The 20918-nt window shown below is 49.6% G+C and overlaps 1 protein-coding gene across 5 annotated transcripts in view; it reads right to left on the bottom strand.

Moving 5' to 3' along the window:
* Positions 1–16702: 16702 nt before the first annotated feature.
* ARHGAP23 (Rho GTPase activating protein 23) overlaps positions 16703–20918 on the bottom strand; it is a 95361-nt gene continuing 91145 nt past the window's right edge. For 4 of the 5 annotated variants that reach the window (XM_009190459.4, XM_003912901.5, XM_017950696.3 and 1 more), the window contains one exon: positions 16703–19161. In XM_009190459.4, the coding sequence (XP_009188723.2) occupies positions 18133–19161 (1029 nt within the window). In that variant the 3' untranslated portion in view covers positions 16703–18132. The remainder of the gene's footprint in view (positions 19162–20918) is intronic. The other variant, XM_009190462.4, reaches the window with a different exon arrangement.

Below are 20918 nucleotides of genomic sequence, written 5' to 3'. Positions count from 1 at the left end.
AAACCTGTAAAGCAGTAACAATACAAAATACATTTGACACCTCTGTGCTTTAGGTATGTACACACATATGCGCAAACAGCCACAGCAAAGCAGCACCTGCTACACAGAGCACCACGGAGTGGGCCACGGGTCCTGATTGGGCTTTACAGGCTTTCCTGGAATTCTGAAGGCTGTGCCACTGTTCCAGCATGTTCTAAGAGTCCCCCAGGCTGCCCCTCCAGCTGTTCTGTGTGACTGAGGGCTGGCATGTTACTGAATCTCTTCTCCCTGCTCAGCATCACTTCACTTCCATCCCTGAAGGTAATGACCGTGTCCTGGAGCCACAATCTTCCAGTTATTGCAGGGACCCCAGTTGCGCTTTCTTCTCCTAAAGACCTCTTTAGAGACAGAGGGCAGCAACCTGCCTTCTGTCTGCAGGGAATGCCCCTCCATGAGTCACCCACCCATCGAAGCCCAGCAACCCTTGAGACTCACAGAAAGCCAGTCCCCAGCCTGCCCGGAGCCCATCCCTATGTCCTTTTTAGAATGTCAGCAGATCTTGCCTTCTCTCTGCCATCCTATTCCCCAAAAACTGGGAGAGGAGCCAAAAACCCCCTCTCCCAGAATCACTGCACTCATGACAGTTCAAGATCAAGTAACAACTGGAACCATCCGCTGCACGCCTGGAAGGAGGCTGGCACTCATTCTCCCGCCAGATGCCTATCCAGGAGGCACTCCTTGTGAGGCGCTGCTCATCCACTCTTTGGGGCTGGGGCTCTGTCTGGCAGGGGAGCCACCAGGACAGCCAGCAGACAGAACACAGACACCTGAGCTCAACCAAGGCAGGCGCTGGGAGCGCACAGGAAAGAGGCCTGCAACAGGTGTGGCAGGGAGTAGCAGGGTCGGTCACATTTGAGGGGCGACCTTATGGGTGAGGAGTGGGCTTTGGGGGCGCTGGTGGCTGAGGGTCCCAGGCACAAGGCCCTGGGTGGGACATAACCAGTGCGTTCTGGAAAATGAAGGAAATCCAAGAAGAGTGAAGAGGGGAAAGTGCAGCGTGGTGGGCAGAAGCCTCCTCATGTGAGGCCTTATGGGCTGCGGTAAGGAAGGTGCCATGGAAAACAATAGGAGGGTTTAAAGTAAGAAAGTGTCATGAACTGACATGTTTCAGAAGTGGTCTCAGAGTGGGCTGGGCGCGGTGGCTCATGCCTGTAATCCCAGCACTTTGGGAGGCTGAGGTGGGCAGATCACAAGGTCAGGAGCTCGAGACCAGCCTGGCCAACATGGTAAAACCCCGTGTCTACTAAAAATACAAAAATTAGCTGGGCATGTTGGCGGGCACCTGTAATCCCAGCTACTGGGGAAGCTGAGGCAGGAGAATCACTTGAACCCGGGGAGCAGAGGTTGCAATGAGCCGAGATCATGGCATTGCACCCCAGCCTGGGCGACAAGAATGAGACTCTGTCTCAAAAAAAAAGAAAAGAAAAAGAAAGTTATCTCAGAGTGGCATGCACCTGCAGTTCCAGCTACTGGGGAGGCTGAGGCGGGAGGATTGCTTGGGCCAGGAGTTCGAAGTTGCAGTGAGCTATGATGGCACCACTGCACTCCAGTGTGGGTGACAGAGGGACGCCCTGTCTACAATACAATACAATACAATACAACACAACACAACACAACACAACACAATACAATACAGTAGGACAGGCGTTGTGGCTCACACCTGTAATCCCAGCACTTTGGAAGGCCAAAGCAGGTGGATCATCACTTGAGGCCAGGAGTGCAGGACCAGCATGGCCAACATGGTTAAAACCTCACCTCTACTAAAAATACAAAAATGTACTGGGTGTGGTGGTGCACACCTGTAATCCCAGCTACTCGGGAGGCTGAGGCAGGAGAATCAGCTTGAACCTGCAAGGCAGAGATTGCAGTGAACCAAGATCGTACCACTGCACTCCAGCCTGGGAGACAGAGTGAGACTCTCTCTCAAAAAAAAAATAAATAAATAAATAAATATAAAATAAAATAAAATAAAATAAAATCGTTACCTCTGGCTGCCTTGTAGAAAGGAGATGGAGAGGCAGGAGTGAATGCAGAGTGATAATTTAGGACCAGGTGCAGATGACAGCTGCCTGGACTCACTCAAGCCTAACAACCCAGTGTCTGAGGGAAGGGGAAAATGTGTCTCAGAGACTTTGTAGCGTTGGAGTGATGGAGCCAGAATTGAAATCCGGGACTTGGCTGGGCGAGGTGGCTCATGCCTGTAATCCTAGCACTTTGGAGGCCGAGGAGGGCAGATTGCTTGAGCTCAGGGGTTGGAGACCAGCCTGGGCAACATGGTAAAACCCCATCTCTACAAAAAAATTACAAGAATTAGCCAGATGTGGTGGTGGGTACCTGTATCTCAGCTACTCAGGAGGCTGAGGTGGGAGGATCGTTTGAGCTGGGGAAGTTGACGCTGCAGTGAACCATGATCGTGCCACTGTACTCCAGCCTGGGTGACAGAGCGAGACCCTGTCTCAAAAATGAAAAATAAATCCGGAACTTACCCCTCCCAATAACCATGCTTTATTAATGTTTTATAATACTAATTGCTAACATTTATGGAGAGTCCATTAATCCTCTAACAACCCAGACAATAGATATTATTACCTCCGTGCTATCGGTGGGGAAGGCTGGCTCTGGTCAAGATTTGAGCACGATCTGACTGCCTTCAGAGCTCAGGCTCCCGATGGAGAGGAGGCAGGGGCTACTTGACGCATAGTGGTCAGGGAAGCCCTCGGCGTCTCTCCTTCACCGTCTGCAATCCTCTCTGGGTCCCCCTGGGCATTTTCTGACTGATCATTGAGTGGCTTAAGTGGTCTCTGAGCTCACAGAGTGACAGAGCACGATCCACAGTTTGGGGACCTGGTTCTAGTGGCATCTGTGCCCCTTAACTGAGAACAGGCTCCCTCAAAGCTCACTGGTGCTGACTGACTGATACCACTCGTAATGGCACACCTAGCAGAGGGATCCCTCCCTCCCCTCCCCTTTGTCATCGTTCCAGAATCTTCCCTCAAACTCCCAGCCTGTGCTTTAGTTCAGGGTGACAATCATGCTGCCTCTCCATGTCCATACTAGAAGGGCAGGGAAACAATCTTTATTCCTTTCACCTAAGCCCTCATAGATTTGGAGTTTTCCCAAAGAAATGTTTCCCATGAAATATATCAAACCCCACTGGAGGCCGGGCGCGGTGGCTCATGCCTGTAATCCCAGCACTTTGGGAGGCCGAGGTGGGTGGATCACGAGGTCAAGAGATCGAGACCATCCTGGCCAACATGGTGAAACCCTGTCTCTACTAAAAATACAAAAAAGTAGCTGAGTGTGGTGGCACGTGCCTGTAGTACCAGCTACTCGGGAGGCTGAGGCAGGAGAATTGCTTGAAACCAGAAGGCGGAGGTTGCAGTGAGCTGAGATCGTACCACTGCACTCCAGCCTGGGCAAGAAGAGAGAAACTCGGTCTCAAAAAAAAAAAAAAAAAAAGAAAAGAAAAAAAGAAAAAAACCCACTGGATAGGCAGAGCAAGTTTTATTGTATTTTATTTACCCTATTTTACTTTTTTGAGACAAGGTCTTGCTCTGTCACCCACACTGGAGTGCACTGGCACCATCATAGCTCACTGCAACCTCAAACTCCTGAGCACAAGCGATCCTCTGGCCTCAGTCTCCTGAGTTGCTGGGACTACAGGTGCAAGTCACAACCCCTGGCGAATTTTTCAATTTTTGTAGAGACAGAGTTGCCAAGGCTTATCTTGAACTCCTGGACTCAAGTGATCCTCCTGCCTTGGCCTCCCAGAGTGTTGGGATTATAGGCGTGAACCAGCATGTCTGGCCTAGAGCAAGTTTTAGAGTACAGTTTGTTATTGTTTGTTTGGCTTTTTTTTTTTTTTTGACAGACTCTCACTCTGTTGCCCAGGCTGGAGTGCAGTGGCACAATCTCAGCTCACTGCAACCTCCACCTCCTAGATTCAAGCAATTTTCCTGCTTTAGCCTCTTGAGTAGCTGGGACTACAGGCACATACCACCACACCCAGCTAATTTTTGTATTTTTAGTAGAGGTTTCGCCATGTGGGCCAGGCTAATCTTGAACTCCTAACCTCACACGATCCACCCTCCTCAGCCTCCCAAAGTGCTGGGATTACAGGCATGACCCACCACGACCGGCCTGTTATGGCTTTTAAAAATTATTTATTTTTTTCAAGACAGGGTCTTGTTCTGTCACCAGGGTTAGAATGTAGTGATACTATCTTGGCTCACTGCAGCCTCGACCTCCTGGATTCAAGCAGACCTCCCACCTCAGCCTCCAGAGTAGCTAGGACTACAGGTATGTGCAACCATGCCTGGTCAGTTTTAGTTTTTTGTAAAGCCAAGTTCTCACTATGTTGCCCAGGCTGGTCTCAAACTACTGGGCTCAAGTGATCCTCCCACTTCCACCTCCCAAAGTGCTGGGATTACAGAAATGAGTCACCATGCTTGGCCTGTTACGGCTTTATTGAGATTTATTTCACATGCCACAAAATGCACCCATTTAAAGCCTACAGTTCAGTGATTTTTAGTATATTCACAGATATGCGTGACCATCACCACAATCTAAGTTTAGATTATTTCAACTCCCCGAACCCTGACCACTTGACAGTCATTCGCCATTCCTGCACCCTCCTCTCTGCCACCTACCTCCTCACCCCAACCCACAGCCCTAGGGAATTAGTAATTTACTTTCTGTCTGTATGAATTGCCCATACTTCCCACAAATGGAATTATACATCATGTCGTCTTTTGTGACAATCTTCTTTCTAGCATAATGTTTTCAAAATTCATCTATGTTGTAGCATGTATCAGTACTGATGCAGGGAAGGCAAATCCCCAAATTGGGGTTTAGCAGAGGAGGATTGTGGGTTTTGTCCGGGAAAGAATTCAAGGGTGAGCCGGTGGTGTTAGACAGCAGCTTTTATTGAAGCACCAGTGCACAGCAGCAGAGGTGCTGTTCCCTGCGGAGCAGGGCTACCCCACAGGCAGTGTGCTCAGAGTAGCAGGTGTGCACTCATAGTTATACCCACTTTTAATTGTATGCAAATTAAGGGGTAGATTATGCAGAAATTTCTAGGAAAAGTTTGGTAACTTTTGGGTCATTGGGCCATTGCCATGGAAAGGAGTGGTAACTGGCTATTGCCGCGGCAATGGTAAACTGAAATGCTGCACTGGTAGACGTGTCTTATGGAGAACTACTTCCACTCTATCCTTGTTTTAGCTAGTTCTCAATTTGGTCCAGTGTCCAAGAGTTGACTCTGGAGTCGAGTCCCACCTCCTACCGCAGTATTTCATTCTTTTTTTTTTTGAGACAGAGTCTCTCTGTTGCCTAGGCTGGAGTGCAATGGCGTGATCTCGGCTCACTGCAACCTCTGCCTCCCGGGCTCCAGCGAGGCTCCTATCTCACCCTCCTGAGTAGCTGGGACTACAGGTGTGTGCCAGCATGCCTGGCTAGTTTTAGTGGAGAAGGGGTGTCACCATATCGGTCAGGCTGCTCTTGAACTTTTGACCTCAAGTGATTCGCCCACCTCGGCCTTCCAAAGTGCTAGGATTACAGGCGTGAGTCACCACACCTAGACTGAATAATTTTTTCTTGTATGGATATATCATATTTTACTTATCCATTCATCAGTTGATGGATATATAGGTTGTTAGTACATGAACATTTGTGTAGAAGTTTTTTTGTGTGTGTTGACATATGTTTCAGCTCTCTTGAGTATATCCTAAGGAATAGAATTGCTGGGTTTTACAGTAACTCTAGGTTTAATATTTTGAGGAACTGCCAAATGGTTTTCCAAAGTGGCTGCCCCACCAGCCATGTCATAAGCATTCTAATTTCTCCATATTCTTGTCAACACTTGTTATTGTCTGTCTTTTTACTCCAGCCACCCTAATGTGTATGAAGAGGTAGCTCGCTGTGGTTTTGATTTGTATTCCCCTGATGACTACTGATGTTGAAAATCTTGGCTGGGCGCGGAGGCTCACGTCTGTAATCCCGGCACTTTGGGAAGCTGAGGCAGGCGGATCACAAGGTCAGGAGATTGAGACCATCCTGGCTAATGGTGAAACCCCATCTCTACTAAAAATACAAAAAAATTAGCCGGGCGTGGGGGCACGCATCTGTAGTCCCAGCTACTTGGGAGGCTGAGGCAAGAGAATGGCGTGAACCCAGGAGGTGGAGCTTGCAGTGAGCCAAGATCGCACCACTGCACTCCAGCCTGGGCGACAGAGTGAGATTCCATCTCAAAAAAAAAAAAAAAAGAAAAGAAAATCTTTTCATGTATTTAATAGCTATTGGCATATCTTCTTTGGATAAATGTCTTCAGATCCTTTGCTCATTTTTATTTAAATTGGGTTGTCTTTTTATTGCTGAATTTTTATTGTTCTTTATATATTCTAGATATGAGTCCCTTGTGAAATATATGATTTGTAAATGTTTTTTCCACTGCGTGTGGTGGTGCATGCCTATAATCCCAGCTTAGGAGGATCACTTGAGCCCAGGAGGTTGAGGTTGCAGTAAGCCATGATCATATCACTGCATTCCAACTGGAGCCATAAAGTGAGTCCCTGTCTCAGGAAAAAACAAAACAAAACAAAAAACAAACAAAAAAAACCCACTTTTTTTCTTCCATCCAATGGTTGATTGTCTTTTCACTTTTCTAATAGTATCCTTTGACACACACAGTTTTTAATGTTTATGAAGTCCAATCTACCAACTTTTTTTCTGTTATAGCTTGTGCTTTTGGTGTTGCAGCTAGAAGATCCTCCCACCTCAGCCTCCCAAGTAGCTGGGACTACAGGCATACACCACCATACCTCACTAATTAAAAAAAATTTTTTTTGGCTGGGCATGGTGGCTCACACCTATAATCCTAGCATTTTGGGAGGCTGAGGTGGGCAGATCGCTTGAGGTCAAGAGTTTGAGACCAGCCTGGCCAACATAGTGAAACCCCGTCTCTACTAAAAATACAAAAATTAGCCAGGCGTGGTGGTGGGCGCCTGTACTTAGAAGGCTGAGGCAGGAGAATCACTCTAGCCCAGGAGGTGAAGTTTGCAAGGAACCGAGATCATGTCACTTTCCAGCCTTGGCAACAGAGCAAGACTCCATCTCAAAAAAGAAAAAAAAAAAAAAAGAGAAAAAATTTTTGGTAGAGAGGGGGTTCCTGCTGTATTGCCCAGGGTGGTCTTGAACTCACCATCCAAAAGTGCTGGGATTACAGGCACCTGCCACCATGCCCAGATAATTTTTGTATTTTTAGTAGAGACAGTAGAGACGGCGTTTCACCATGTTGGCCAGGCTGGTCTTGAACTCCTGGGCTCAAGGGATCTGCCTGCCTCAGCCCTCCAAAGTGCTGGGATTATAGGTGTGAGCCACCAGCCTGGCCTTTTTTCACATTCTTGATGATGTCCTGTGATGTACAGAAGTTTTAAATTTTTCTGTTTTTTTTCTTCCATTGTTCATGCTTTTGGTGCCAAATCTAAGAATCCATTGTCACATTCAAGGCCGTAAAAATTTGCCTTATGTTTTTTTCTAAGAGTTTTAGATTTTGTATTAAAGTCTATGATCTATTTTGAGTTACTTTTTGTAGACAGAGTGAGGTAGTAGTCCAATTTCATTCCTGTACATGTGGTTATCCAGTTGTCCCAGCACCTTTTTTTTTTTTTGAGACGGAGTCTCGCTCTGTCGCCCAGGCTGGAGTGCAATGGCCGGATCTCAGCTCACTGCAAGCTCCGCCTCCCGGGTTCACGCCATTCTCCTGCCTCAGCCTCCCGAGCAGCTGGGACTACAGGTGCCCGCCACCTCGCCCGGCTAGTTTTTTTTTTTTTGTATTTTTTAGTAGAGACGGGGTTTCACCGGGTTAGCCAGGATGGTCTCGATCTCCTGACCTCGTGATCCACCCGTCTCAGCCTCCCAAAGTGCTGGGATTACAGGCTTGAGCCACCGCGCCCGGCCAGCAGCACCATTTGTTTAAAGAAGATTATCATTTGCCCCATTGAATGGTCTTGGTAATATTGTCAAAAATCAAATTGACATCCAGTGTGTATCATGGATGTAAAAAATATATATTATCAGTTGATCATAAATGTTTGAGTTTATTTCTGGACTCTTAATTCTTTTCCATAGGTCTATATATCTAGCCTTATGCCAGTACCACACTGTTTAGATTACTGCAGCTTTGTAGTAAGTTTTGATATTGGGAAATGTAAGTACTTCTACTTTGTTTGAAATTTTGTTTTCACTATTTGAGGCCCCTTGGAATTTCCTATTTAGTGGATTCCTTAGAATTTTCTACATACGATCTCATGTCATCTGCAAATAGAGATAGTTTTACATCTTCCTTTCCAAAGTGGATGGCTTTTATTTCTTTTTCTTGCCTAATTGCCTGGGCTAAAACTTCCAATAAAATGTTGAATAGAAGTGGTTAAGAGTGGACATCTTGTCTCTTTCCTGATCTTAGAGGGAAAGCTCTCAGTCTGTTAATTAACAGCATGAAATACAATATTAGCTGTAGTTTGTTTTTGTTTGTTTGTTTTTAGACAGGGTCTCCCTCTGTCACCCTGACTGGAGTGCAGTAGCTCAATCATGGCTCACTGCAGCCTCGATCTCCTGTGCCCAAGCAATCCTCCCACTTCAGCCTCCCAAGCAGCTGGGACTACAGGTGTGAACCACCATGCCTGGCTAGTTTTTGTATTTTTTGTAGAGACGGACTTTCACCATGTTGCCCAGGCTGATCTCAAACTCCTGGGCTCAAGCAATCCACCCACTTCAACCTCCCAAAGTGCTAGGATTATAGGCATGAGCCACCCTGCCTGGCCTAGCTACAGATTTTTCATAGGTATGTTTATCAGGTTGAGGAAGTTTCCTTCTATTCCTAGTTTGTTGAATTTTATAATCATAAAAGAGTGTTGGATTTTGTCTTGCTTTTTCAGCATCTATTGAGATGATCATGTAATTTTTATTCTTTATTCTCTCAATTTTGTGTGTTTCACCGATTGATTTTCAAATATTAAACCAACCTTGTATGACTGGGAGATAAATCCCACTTGGTCATGGTGTATAATCCTTTTTTTTTTTTTTTTTTTGAGACGGAGTCTCGCTCTGCCACCCAGCCGGATGGTCTCGATCTCCTGACTTCGTGATCCGCCCGTCTCGGCCTCCCAAAGTGCTGGGATTACAGGCTTGAGCCACTGCGCCCGGCCATAATCCTTTTTATATATTTCTTGATTTGGTTTGCTGGTGTCTTTTTGTTGTTGTCGTTTTGAGACAGAGGCTCGCTCTGTCTACCATGCTGGAGTGCAGTGGCGCGATCTTGGCTCATTGCAACCTCCGCCTCCCGGGTTCAGGCGATTCTTCTGTCCTAGCCACCAGAGTAGCTGGGATTACAGGTGTGCGCCACCACACCCAGCTAATTTTTGTATTTTTATTAGTAGTAGAGACAGGGTTTGCCATGTTGGCCAGGCTGGTCTCCAACTCCTGGCCACAAGTGATCCGCCTGCCTTGGCCTCCCAAAGTGCTGGGATTACAGGTATGAGTCATCACACCCAACCGTTTTGCTGGTAGCTTGTGGAGGACTTTTGTTTCTACAGTCACAAGGGATGTTGGTCTGTAGTTTTCTTGTGATATCTTTTTCTAGCTTTGGTATCAGGGTAATACTGGCCTCATGGTTCCTTCCTCTTTTTTTTTTTTTTAAAGAGTTTGTGAGGGATTTGTATTAATTTTTCTTTAAATATTTGGTAGAAATCACCAGTGAAGCCATCTGGGTCCGGAATTTTCTTTGTTGAAAGTTTTTGAATGACTAATTAAATCTTTTCCCACATTGTAAGTCTGTTCAGATTATTTATGAGTTCTCCTTCTTAAGTTAGTTTTTGTAATTTATGTCTTTCTAGGAATTTTTTTCATTTCTTCTATTTATTTAACTTGCTGGTGTGCAGCAGTTGTTCACAGTGTTCCCTTATTATCCCTTTACTTTTTTTTTTTTTTTTTTTTTTTTTGAGATAGACTCTTGCTCTGTCTTCTAGGCAGAGTGCAGTTAGGCCATCCCGGCTCATTGCAACCTCTGCCTCCCAAGTTCAAGCGATTCTCCTGCCTCAGCCTCCTGAGTAGGTGGGATTACAGGCACCCCCCACCATGCCTGGCTAATTTTTGTATTTTTAGTAGAGACGGGGTTTCACATGTTGGCCAGGCTGGTCTTGAACTTACCTGACCTCAAATGATCCGCCCACCTCACCCTCCCAAAGTGCTGGAATTACAGGCGAGAGCCACCGCTGGCCCACCTCTACTTTTTGTAAGTATTGATAGCTCCCTTTTCATGCCTGAGGTATTAATTTGACTCTTCTCTTTTTTTTTTCCCTTGGTCAGTCTAGCTAAACAGTTGTCAATTTGTTGATCTTTTACAAGAAAAAACTTTTGGTTTTACTGACTTTATTTTTTTCTATTTTCTATTTCATTTATGTTTACTCTTATCTTTATTATTTCCTTCCTTTGACTTGCTTTTGGTTTAGTTTGCTCTTCTTTTTCTAGTTTCTTAAGGTGGAAGTTTAGGTTATTAATTAGAAATCTTTCTTCTTTTCTAATATTGATATAGTTAATAGTTATAAATGTCTCTCTAAGCACTTGCTTTTGCATCCTGTAAATTATGTTATGTTGTGTGTTAGTTTCCATTCATCTCAAGATATTTTCTGATTTCCCCTGTGATTTCATCTTTGACTCTCTGATTATTTAGGAGTGTTTTTAAATTTCTACATATTCCTAGCCGGGCATGGTGTCTCACACCTGTAATCCCAGCACTTTGGGAGGCCAAGGCAGGCAGATCACTGGAGGTCAGGATTTCGAGACCAGCCTGGCCAACATGGTGAAACGACATCTCTATTAAAAATACAAAAATTAGCCGGGTATGGTGATACACTCCTGTAGTTCCAGCTACTCAGGAGGCTGAGGCAGGAGAATCACTTGAACCTGGGAGGCGAAGGCTGCAGTGAGCTGAGATCACACCACTGCACTCCAGCCTGGGGGACAGAGCAAGACCTGCCTCGGGAAAAGAAAAACTACATATTTGTTAATTTCCTCGGTCGTCACTTTCTAATTTAATTCCATTGCAGTTGGAGAACAGTCTTTATATAATTTCAATCCTTTTCCATTTATTGAGGCTTATTTTAAGGCCTAGTATATAGTCTATCCTGAAGAGTACATCATGCGTACTTGAGAAGAATGTGTGTCCTGCTGCTGTGTGGAGTGTTTCAATGTCTTTCAGGTCTTGGTTTACAACGTTGTTCAAGGCTTCTACTTCCTTGTTGATCTTCTGCCTCACTGTTTCATCCATTATTGAAAGTGGGGTATTGAAGTCTCCAACTACTATATTGAATGGTCTAATTCAGTTCAGTTCTCTTCAGTTTTATTAGTTTTTGCTTCATGTATTTTGGGCTCTGTTGTTAGTAGCGTATATGTTTATAATCATTTTATCTTCCTCATAAACTTGCTCTTTCATCATTACAAAAGATATTGTATCTTTAGTAACAATTTTTTTTTTTTTGAGACAGAGTCTTCTTCTGTCGCCTAGGCTCGAATGTAGTGGCGCAATCTCGGTTCACTGCAACCTCTACCTCCCAGGTTCAAGCAATTAGGAGCTCCTGTCTCAGCCTCCCGAGTAGCTGGGACTACAGTGCACGCCACCACGCCTGGCTAATTTTTGTAGTTTTAGTAGAGATGGGGTTTTACCATGTTGGTCAGGCTGGTCTTGAACTCCTGACATCAGGTGATCCGCACGTCTCCGCCTCCCAAGTAGCTGGGATTACAGGCACACACCGCCACACCCAGCTAATTTTTGTATTTTTGGTGGAGGCGGAATTTTGCCATGTTGGCCAGGCTGGTCTCAAACTCCTGATCTCTGGTGATCTTCCCACCTCGGCCTCCCAAAGTGCTGAGATTACAGGCATGAGCCACTGCCCCCAGCCTGATTCTGCCTTCTTGAGTGTAAAATAAATATATTTTTTCTTTTTTTTGATACAGTGTCTCATCTCCTGGGCTCAATGGATCATCCCACATCAGCCTCCCAAGTAGCTGGAACTACAGGCATGTGCCACCATGCCCGGCTAACTTTTAAAATTTTTTATAGAGATGGATCTCGCTAGATTGCCAAGGCTGGTCTCAAGTGATCCTCCTGCCTCAACTTCCCGAAGTCCTAGGATTACAGGCATAAGCCACAACGGCTGGCCAATATTTTCTAATATATCATCTATTTAATTCTGTTTTTGTTTTGTTTCATTTTACAATTTTTTGAGTTATTTTTAATGGTTGCCCTAGGGATTACAATGAGCATGTCAACTTACAACAATCTAGTTCACCTTAATAGTAACCTAATTTTAATAGTGTTTAAAAACTTTGCTCTAAGCCAGGCGTTGTGGCTAACACCTGTAATTCCAGCACTTTGGGAGGCTGAGGCAGGTGGATCACCCAAGGTCAGGAGTTCAAGACCAGCCTGGCCAACATGGCTAGACCCTGTCTCTACTAAAAATACAAAAATTAGCTGGGCGTGGTGGCAGGTGCCTGTAATCCCAGCTACTCAGGAGGCTGAGGCAGGAGAATCACTTGAACCTGGGAGGCGGAGGTTCGTGCCATTGTACTCTAGCCTGGGTGACAAGAGTGAAACTCCGTCTAAAAAAAAAAAAAACAAAAACAAAAAAAAAACTTTGCTCCAATATAGCTCCATTCCATTCCTCTCCAGTCCTTCATGCCATTATTGCCATACAAATTATACCTTTATATGTCAACACAGTTTTGTAATTATTGCTTTATGTAGTTATCTTTTAAAGACAGGGTTAAAGACAAAAAGGAAAATAATTACAACAAAAATGTTTATACTATCTTTCTTTCTTTCTTTCTTTCTTTTTTGTTGAGACAGAGTCTTGCTTTGTCGCCCAGGCTGGAATGCAGTGGCACTATCTTAGCTCACTTCAACCTCCACCTCCCAGGTTCCAGTGATTCTCCTGCCTCAGTCTCCCAAGTCGCTGGGATTACAGGTGCCCACCACCACACCCAGCTAATGTTGTATTTTTAGTAGAGACAGGGTTTCACTGTATTAGTCAAGCTGGTCTTGAACTCCTGACCTCAAGTGTCCACCTGCCTTGGCCTCCCAAAGTGCTGGGATTACAGGTGTGAGCCACCGAGCCCGGCCTATACTGTGTTTCATAATGCCTATGTGGTTATCCTTACGGTGTTCTTTATTCATTTGCGTGGACTTAAATTACCATCTAGTGTACTTGCGTTTCAATCTGAAGGCTGCCTTTAGAGTATTTCTTACATGATATGTCTGCTAGTGATAAATTCTCTGTTTTTTAAAATCTAGAGCTATCAGTGGGGGTATGGCAGCTCACACCTGTAATCCTAGCACTTTGGGAGCCTGAGGCAGGAGGGTTGCCCAAGAGTTTGAGACCAGCTTGGGCAACATAGGAAGACCCTGTCTCTACAAAAGTTTAAAAATTAGCTGGGTATGGTGGCACGCACCTGCAATTCCAGCGACTTGGGAGGCTGAGGTGGGAGAATTGCTGGAGCCCAGAAGGTCCAGGCTACAGTGAACTTCAATCGCCACTGCACTCCAGCCTGGGTGACAGAGCGAGACCCTGTCTCAAATAAATAGGCCGGTCACAGTGATTCACACCTGTAATCCCAGCACTTTGGGAGACCAAGACAGGAGGATTGCTTGAACCTAGGAGTTCAAGACCAGCCTGGGCAACATAACAAGATCTCTACTAAAAAAAAAAAAAAAAATAGCCAAGTGTGGTAGCATATGCCAGTGGTCCCAGCTACACAGGAGGCTGAGGCGGGAGGCTCACTTGTGCCCAGGAGGTCGAGGCTGCAGTGAGCTGTGATCACACCACTTCACTCCAGCCTGGACAATGGAGCAAGACCCTGTCTCAACAATAAATAAATAAAATAATAAAAATAAATCTAGAGATATCTTCATTCCTCTTATTTATTTATTTATTTTATTAAGACAAAATCTCACTCTGTCACCCAGGCTGGAGTGCAGTGGCACAATCTCAGCTCACTGCAACCTTCACCTACGAGGTTAAAGCGATTCTCCTGCCTCAGCCTCCCGAGTAGCTTTCCCGAGTAGCTGGGATTACAGGCATGCGCCACCACACCCGGCTAATTTTTGTATTTTTAATAGAGAAGGGATTTCACCATGTTGGCCAGGTTGGTCTCGACCTCCTAGCCTCAGGAGCTCCCTGCCTCAGCCTACCAAAGTGCTGGGATTACAGGCATGAGCCACTGTGTCAGACCTATTCCTACTTTATTTTTGAAGGAGAGCACAGGGTTTTCATCCATTCTCTCTCAAAGTCTACTACAGTCTGGAGAAGGCGGCTCAGTGGGCTTGTTACCCCATCTCTGTGTCCTTTCTCTGGTCTTAAACTTATCATGGTTCCACAGCATACTAGCTATGTGACCTTGGGCTTGGCAAGTTATGTCACTGCTGCGTGCCTCTGTTTCCTCATATATAAAATGCAGAAAACAGGCCGGGCGCGGTGGCTCAAACCTGTAATCCCAGCACTTTGGGAGGCCGAGACGGGCGGATCACGAGGTCAGGAGATCGAGACCATCCTGGCTAACACAGTGAAACCCTGTCTCTACTAAAAAATACAAAAAAAAACTAGCCGGGCGAGGTGGCGGGCACCTGTAGTCCCAGCTACTCGGGAGGCTGAAGCAGGAGAATGGCGCAAACCCAGGAGGCGGAGCTTGCAGTGAGCTGAGATCCGGCCACTGCACTCCAGCCTGGGTGACAGAGCGAGACTCCGTCTCAAAAAAAAAATAAATAAAATAAAAATAAAATAAAATAAAATAAAATGCAGAAAACAATGGTGGTATGCTCAAGAGTGTTGGAGGACTGATTTAAGAGGTGATGGCCGGGCGTGGTGGCTCATGCCTGTAATCCCAGCACTTTGGGAGGCTGAGGCGTGTGGATCACCTGAGGTCGGGAGTTCCAGACCAACTTGACTAACATGGAGAAATCCTGTCTCTACTAAAAATACAAAATTAGCCTGGTGTGGTGGCACATGCCCGTAATCCCAGCTACTCAGGAGGCTGAGGCACCAGAATCACTTGAACCTGAGAGGTGGAGGTTGCAGTGTACCTAGATCCAGCCTGGGCAACAAGAGCAAAACTCCGTCTCAAAAAAAAAAAAAAACCCACAAGATGTGTAAAGCCCTTGCAGCTGGTGCAGAGCCTACAATGCTATAAGCTCATTTGCCCAACAGAAACAACTTTGGAGGGTGGGGCATAGGATTCAGTGAGCAACTGAGCTCTTCCCAGCTCCTGAGCTCCTCCCTAGATGATCTTTATATATATACAGATTTAAATATATATATATTTAACAGAGGAGGAGGAGGGACTATACTATGTTGCCCAGGCTGGTCTTTTAGGCGGGTTTTTTTTTGAGACTGAGTCTGGCTCTGTCGCCCAGGCTGGAGTGTGGTGGCCGGATCTCAGCTCACTGCAAGCTCCGCCTCCCGGGTTCACGCCATTCTCCTGCCTCAGCCTCCCGAGTAGCTGGGACCACAGGCGCCCGCCACTTCGCCCGGCTAGTTTTTTGTATTTTTTAGTAGAGACGGGGTTTCACCTTGTTAGCCAGGATGGTCTCGATCTCCTGACCTCGTGATCCGCCCGTCTCGGCCTCCCAAAGTGCTGGGATTACAGGCTTGAGCCACCGCGCCCGGCCCCAGGCTGGTCTTGAATTCCTGGGCTCCCGCCTTGGCCTCCCAAAGTGCTGGGATTACAGGCATGAGCCACCACCCCAACCCTCCCTAGATTCCCTTTAACGACTGTCACTTGGCCTTCCTACAGAAGGCTGCAAGGCTTAGCAGAGGCAGCCTGTAAACTGGCTGGGGCAACTACAAAGCCACCGCCCGCACAGAAGGACGCCCAACCCATGTTGTAAGCTTACACATGTTAAGAGGACAATGGGGCTGGGTGCGGTGGCTCAAGCCTGTAATCCCAGCACTTTGGGAGGCCGAGGTGGGCGGATCACGAAGTCAGGAGATCAAGACCATCTTAGCTAACACGGTGAAACCCCATCTCTACTAAAAGTACAAAAAATTAGCCGGTGTGGTGGCAGACACCTGTAGTCCCAGCTGTTCGGGAGGCTGAGGCAGAATGGCGTGAATCTGGGAGACGGAGCTTGCAGTGAGCCGAGATTGGGCCACTGCACTCCAGCCTAGGCGACAGAGCAAGACTCCGTCTCAAAAAAAAAGGGGGACAATGGGCAAAACCCATTCTGTCCTTTTGCAATATCATCTGAGCCTGGAGTGCCTAGGACAGCTGGCCCAGGCCTCCTGTCTGTGGGGCAAGACTGCTGGAACCATTGTGAAGCTCCAGGTAGGCCTGAGAAGGTGCCTGTGCAGCTGCCTGGGCTCTGTAGGAATAGAGAGCAGGTGCCTGGAAACCTCCCACAGCAATGAGGGCCACCCACTCTTCCAACTCATATCTGTCCCTGTATCATTGACCAGTCCCCCAGGACACTTACAAAAAGGTCACCAGGAAGAAGTTTGCCTCCGCCCTGCCACCGCTTGGTCCAGTCCCCATCGCCCTCCTTCCCTGGGCCAGGTACCTCGCCTGTCTCCCAGCCCCACTCTGGCCCTCTCCCTCCAAAACAAGTGAGACGGCTGACTGGTGCCTTGAGGAAGGCCATTTATTTCCAAGATATAGACTGTACTTTTAAGACAGGACTTTTCAGAAGCAGGAAATTTTAGTTGTTGCCAGAGAGGTGTGTCAAGGACACAGTGAAAGGAGCCATGCGGACGTGGGGTGGAAGGCTTTGTCCAACACTGTTACAACACTTTTGTAAATGAGCAAAACATCTTTAAAAATCCTTATAAATTCTTTATAATATGTTACACATTTAGAGACAATATTTACAATAAAAGGATGGGGGAGGGAGGGAAAGAAATCTACTTTACAGTAAATCTTTGCATAAAACAAGAGGACTGATAGACGTGGCAGCGGGTTCACCACCTACCTGGGCTTCCCTGGAATGAGTGAGGGTGTGTGGGGGCTGGCCTGGTGATTGGAAATCTATTTACAACCTGTGGGGAGAAGAGGGCGCTGGGTCCTGTCCATCCTGCAGGAACAGCCCAGCTCAGACCCCATAAATCAGTGTGTGAGTGACAGAGACACCAGGGGTGTTGACTATGCCCCCTCCTAAGGGGAAGAAGGTGGGCTTCTATGTGCCTGGGCTGTGGAAGGAACAGGCACAGATGGAAGAAGAAAAAGAGGGGTGAGGGAGGTACCAGAAAGGGGGACCCTGGAACCCCCAAAACTGTCTGGGGAACAGGCAGCTGCCCGTGGTTAAAGCGCTTAGGGGGTGACTCAGGCAAAAGGATGTTGGGGAGTAACCCTGGTGAGGGTTTCAGTCCTGCTTCCTTGGAGTGGCCCCAATCCCCTTCTCCAGCTCTGACAAGGGGGTGGGGTAGGATCCTGTGTGCACCAAAGGCAGGGAGCCCTGGGGGGCGAAGTGGGGACCAGGGTGAGGGTAGGGGGACAGAAGTCGCTACTGGAAACACCTTGGGACAATGACTGCACACACTCGCACACACAAACCCCTCCCTCCGTGGACATACGCATCCTACACCTCCTCCCCCCAGACAAACACACATCCCCACTTACAAGCTGAGGTGGGAGGGCAGAGGAAAGAAGCAAAAAGCCAGCATCACCCAGGATCTTTCCTTTAGTCTGAAACTTGGGGGTTCCCTAGTCACACGCCATGGTCCACAAGGGTCCCCAAGTGCAGCCACAGAAAGGCTCAGAAGGACCCATCAGGCGCATGTGCGCAGGGACACAGACCCCAGCAGCTCACGCCCTCTCCGCTCCCGCTCATTACCTCTGGAACCCTCTTCCATTCACTCTGAGTCCAGTTCCAGCCTTCTCCTCTGCCCGCCCCCTGCCAGTTCCAGCACACCAACTAGGGACTCGGCCTGCTGCGCCCTCCACCCCCACCGTGCACCCAGGGGCCACAGAAGGGGAGGTGCAGGCTGGAGGAGCCTCCTGGATCCCAAGGGGCTCTGGGGAGGGGTGGGGCCCGACCGGCGCGGGAGGTGGGGATCACAGACACTGATGCAGGCGGGAGGCGGCCGAGCGGCGCGAGGGCTGGCTCTGCAGGGCCCCCTGGTCCCCGGGCGCAGGCGGCAGCGAGGCCGCGGACGACGGGGCCCGCGCCTTGGTGGATTCCAGGCTGCTGAGTCCGGAGTCCTTGTTGTCACTGTGCGCCCGCGCGCCCGCAGGCTCCGGGGGTCCCCCTCCGCCCAGCTCCTTCCACTCGTTGAAGTTGAGGTCGGTCAGCGGGCTCTGCACCACCACCGTGTGGCGGCGCCAGCTGCTCCGGCGCCTCCGGGTCTCGGGTGACAGCGGCCGCCGCAGGCGCACGGCGAGCATGTCGTCTGCCGTGCCGCGAAGCCGCAGCCGCAGCGCCTCCATGCGCGAGGGCCGCGAGGCCAGCGCCGCCGCCGGGGGCCGCAACGACTCCTGGCTGCTGGACGACGCCGAGCCGGGCGGCTCCGGGACGCGGGGACCGCCCCGGCTCGCGCCCTCGCCGTCTGGGCGGCCCCGGGCCAGGCGGCGGCGCGCCAGGGTGTCGCAGGGCATGAGGTGGTGCGAGCTGAAGGACGGCCGGCGCGTCAAGCGTCCCCCAGGCCCCGCGCCCGCCGCGCCCTCAGTGTCCGTCTCCACGTGACTCAGCTCGCTGCGCTCGTCGTCCGCCTCGTCCCCCGCGCCTGCCCGCCGACCGCTGGCGCCCGAGCACACGCTGCGGTCCATGGTGGACAGGGTGGAGTAGCCCGAAACAATGGAGCGCGTGTCCGCGGCCGGCCGCTCCTCCGGCGCCGCCGGGGGGCTGAGGCGTCCGGGGGCCTCGGGGGCGACGGCGCCAGGCAGCGGCCCCTGCGGCCGCTCCTGAGCCCCCGGCGCTGTGGCCCCTGCCCCAGGCTTGTGCGCCTCCTGCTCCGAGTCATCGTCGGTGCTGCTGCCCAGCCCCCGCGCCTCCCGCCGCTTCTTGCGCTTGCGGTTGACCGCCGAGATGAAGGAGATCGCCAGCATCTCCCGGGCGTACGGCTCCTTCTTGGGGGCCCACGAACCCTGTGCGGGAGACAAGTCAGGATGCGGGGGTGCGCCCGGACTCGGTGCCCTGCCGACCCCGCTCTTTTCCCTATCCGCCTCCACGCCACGGCACCCAGTCGCCACAGGGCCCAGCCAAGGCCAGCACCCACGGTTGCATCATAAAACACTCCTCCTGCAGCCCCGTGCCCCTTCTGTCCAGAGACTAACCCCGCGCCCCATCCTGCAGCCGGCTCAGCACTCCCGCTGGCCCAAATCCAGGCTCTCAGCTCTTTCCTGTGGGCTGGGCTGGTCTGCCAAAGCCCCCTTCCATTCTGTTTTCCGTATGCAGCCCTGGCTAAATCCTTTAGACATGGCTCTGGTGATGATAGTCTCTCCACAGTGAATAAAGCTTGGCAGCCTGAGTCCGTTTCACACACGCTCCTGGGGTGTCACCACCAGAGCTTCCTGAATGCTGATCCCCAGATCCCCGGCAGGGGCGCTCTCTGACCACAAGTCCCCACCTCTCCACCTGCCGCCACCTGGAAACCTGCCTTCCCACCTGACCAGCATCTACAGGCCTCTCCAGGGTAACCCGCCCAAGTTCACCCGCTACCCCCACCCCGCCAATCCCCAATCCCAGGTCAATCCCGCCGCCAGCTCTGCCCCTGCAAGTGGCTGAAAGATCGCGTATGGTGGTGTCATGGTTTGGATTGGAGCCGCCCTCAAACTGATTTCCAACCCTAAGTTGGGCAACTTCATGCCGCTGTTCTCACCTGAACCAGCCCTCACTGCTACACCCTGTGGTGTTTTGGGGTCTTGGCCTTTCACACTTTCCCAGGAGGGTCCATGCTGCCGGCCATGGCCTTCTGGAAGCTGGTTTTCATCCGCCCTTCTGGCCTCTCCTCTGCCTCGTGGGAGGCTCTTCTTGCCCACCGCTTCCCCACTAAGACTCAGTGTTCCCAGGACTCTGTTCTTGGCCCCTTTGCCTTCTCTGTTTGTATTCCCTAGAAAATACCATTCCCAAGTAGCACTGCTATCCAGACCTCCCTGTCTAACACAACACTCTCTTGAGCTCCGGGACTCTTCTTCCCATTGAGAATCCACTTCTACCTGGTGTCTGTAGGCTCTTAAAACTCACCTATCCGGAACCACAGCATCCTACCTACCCCCGCCCCAAACTGCCTCCATTCACATTCCTCACCTTAGGGCCGGTCTTTTGACCCCTCCCTCTCCCCTCCACCCACAACCAAGTCCTGGATTCTTCTGAAATGGCTCCCAAAGCCAACAACAACAACTCCAACTCCTCCTCCTCCTCCTCCTCCCCCCCTCCTCCTCCTCCCCCTCCTTGTCCTCCTCCGGCAGGCCCTCATTCTGCCCTCTCTTGGGCCCTCCTGCCCCTCCTAATAGGGTTTCCCCGCCTCCACCCTTGCCCCAGCCCAGGTCCCCCCTCCAGAGCCACCATTCTGAAGCAGGAATCTGATCCTCACCCAACTTTGCTCAGAAGCTTGCATGCCCCAGCACCCACCAGGATAAAGCACACGTTCCCCAGTTCAGCACATGGGGCTCTTCACAACCTAGCCCCAACTTTCCCAGCCCACTGCCCTGCCCTGCCCCCAACCCCAACACAGCCCTCACGTGGAAATACAGCACTACCAACCCTTCCTTTGATGTGACCTACACTGTTACATTGCTGCCAGCCCTTAATGTCCCCCTGCCCTATTTGCTGGATGAGCTCCTACTCACCCTACAAGGCCCAGCTCAAACATGGCTTCCTCTGTACAGCAACCTCCCAGCCC

This window comes from Papio anubis, chromosome 17, assembly GCF_008728515.1.
Source record: "Papio anubis isolate 15944 chromosome 17, Panubis1.0, whole genome shotgun sequence".
Classification (NCBI taxonomy): Eukaryota; Metazoa; Chordata; class Mammalia; order Primates; family Cercopithecidae; genus Papio; species Papio anubis.
This window is presented reverse-complemented; position numbering and strand designations above follow the sequence as displayed.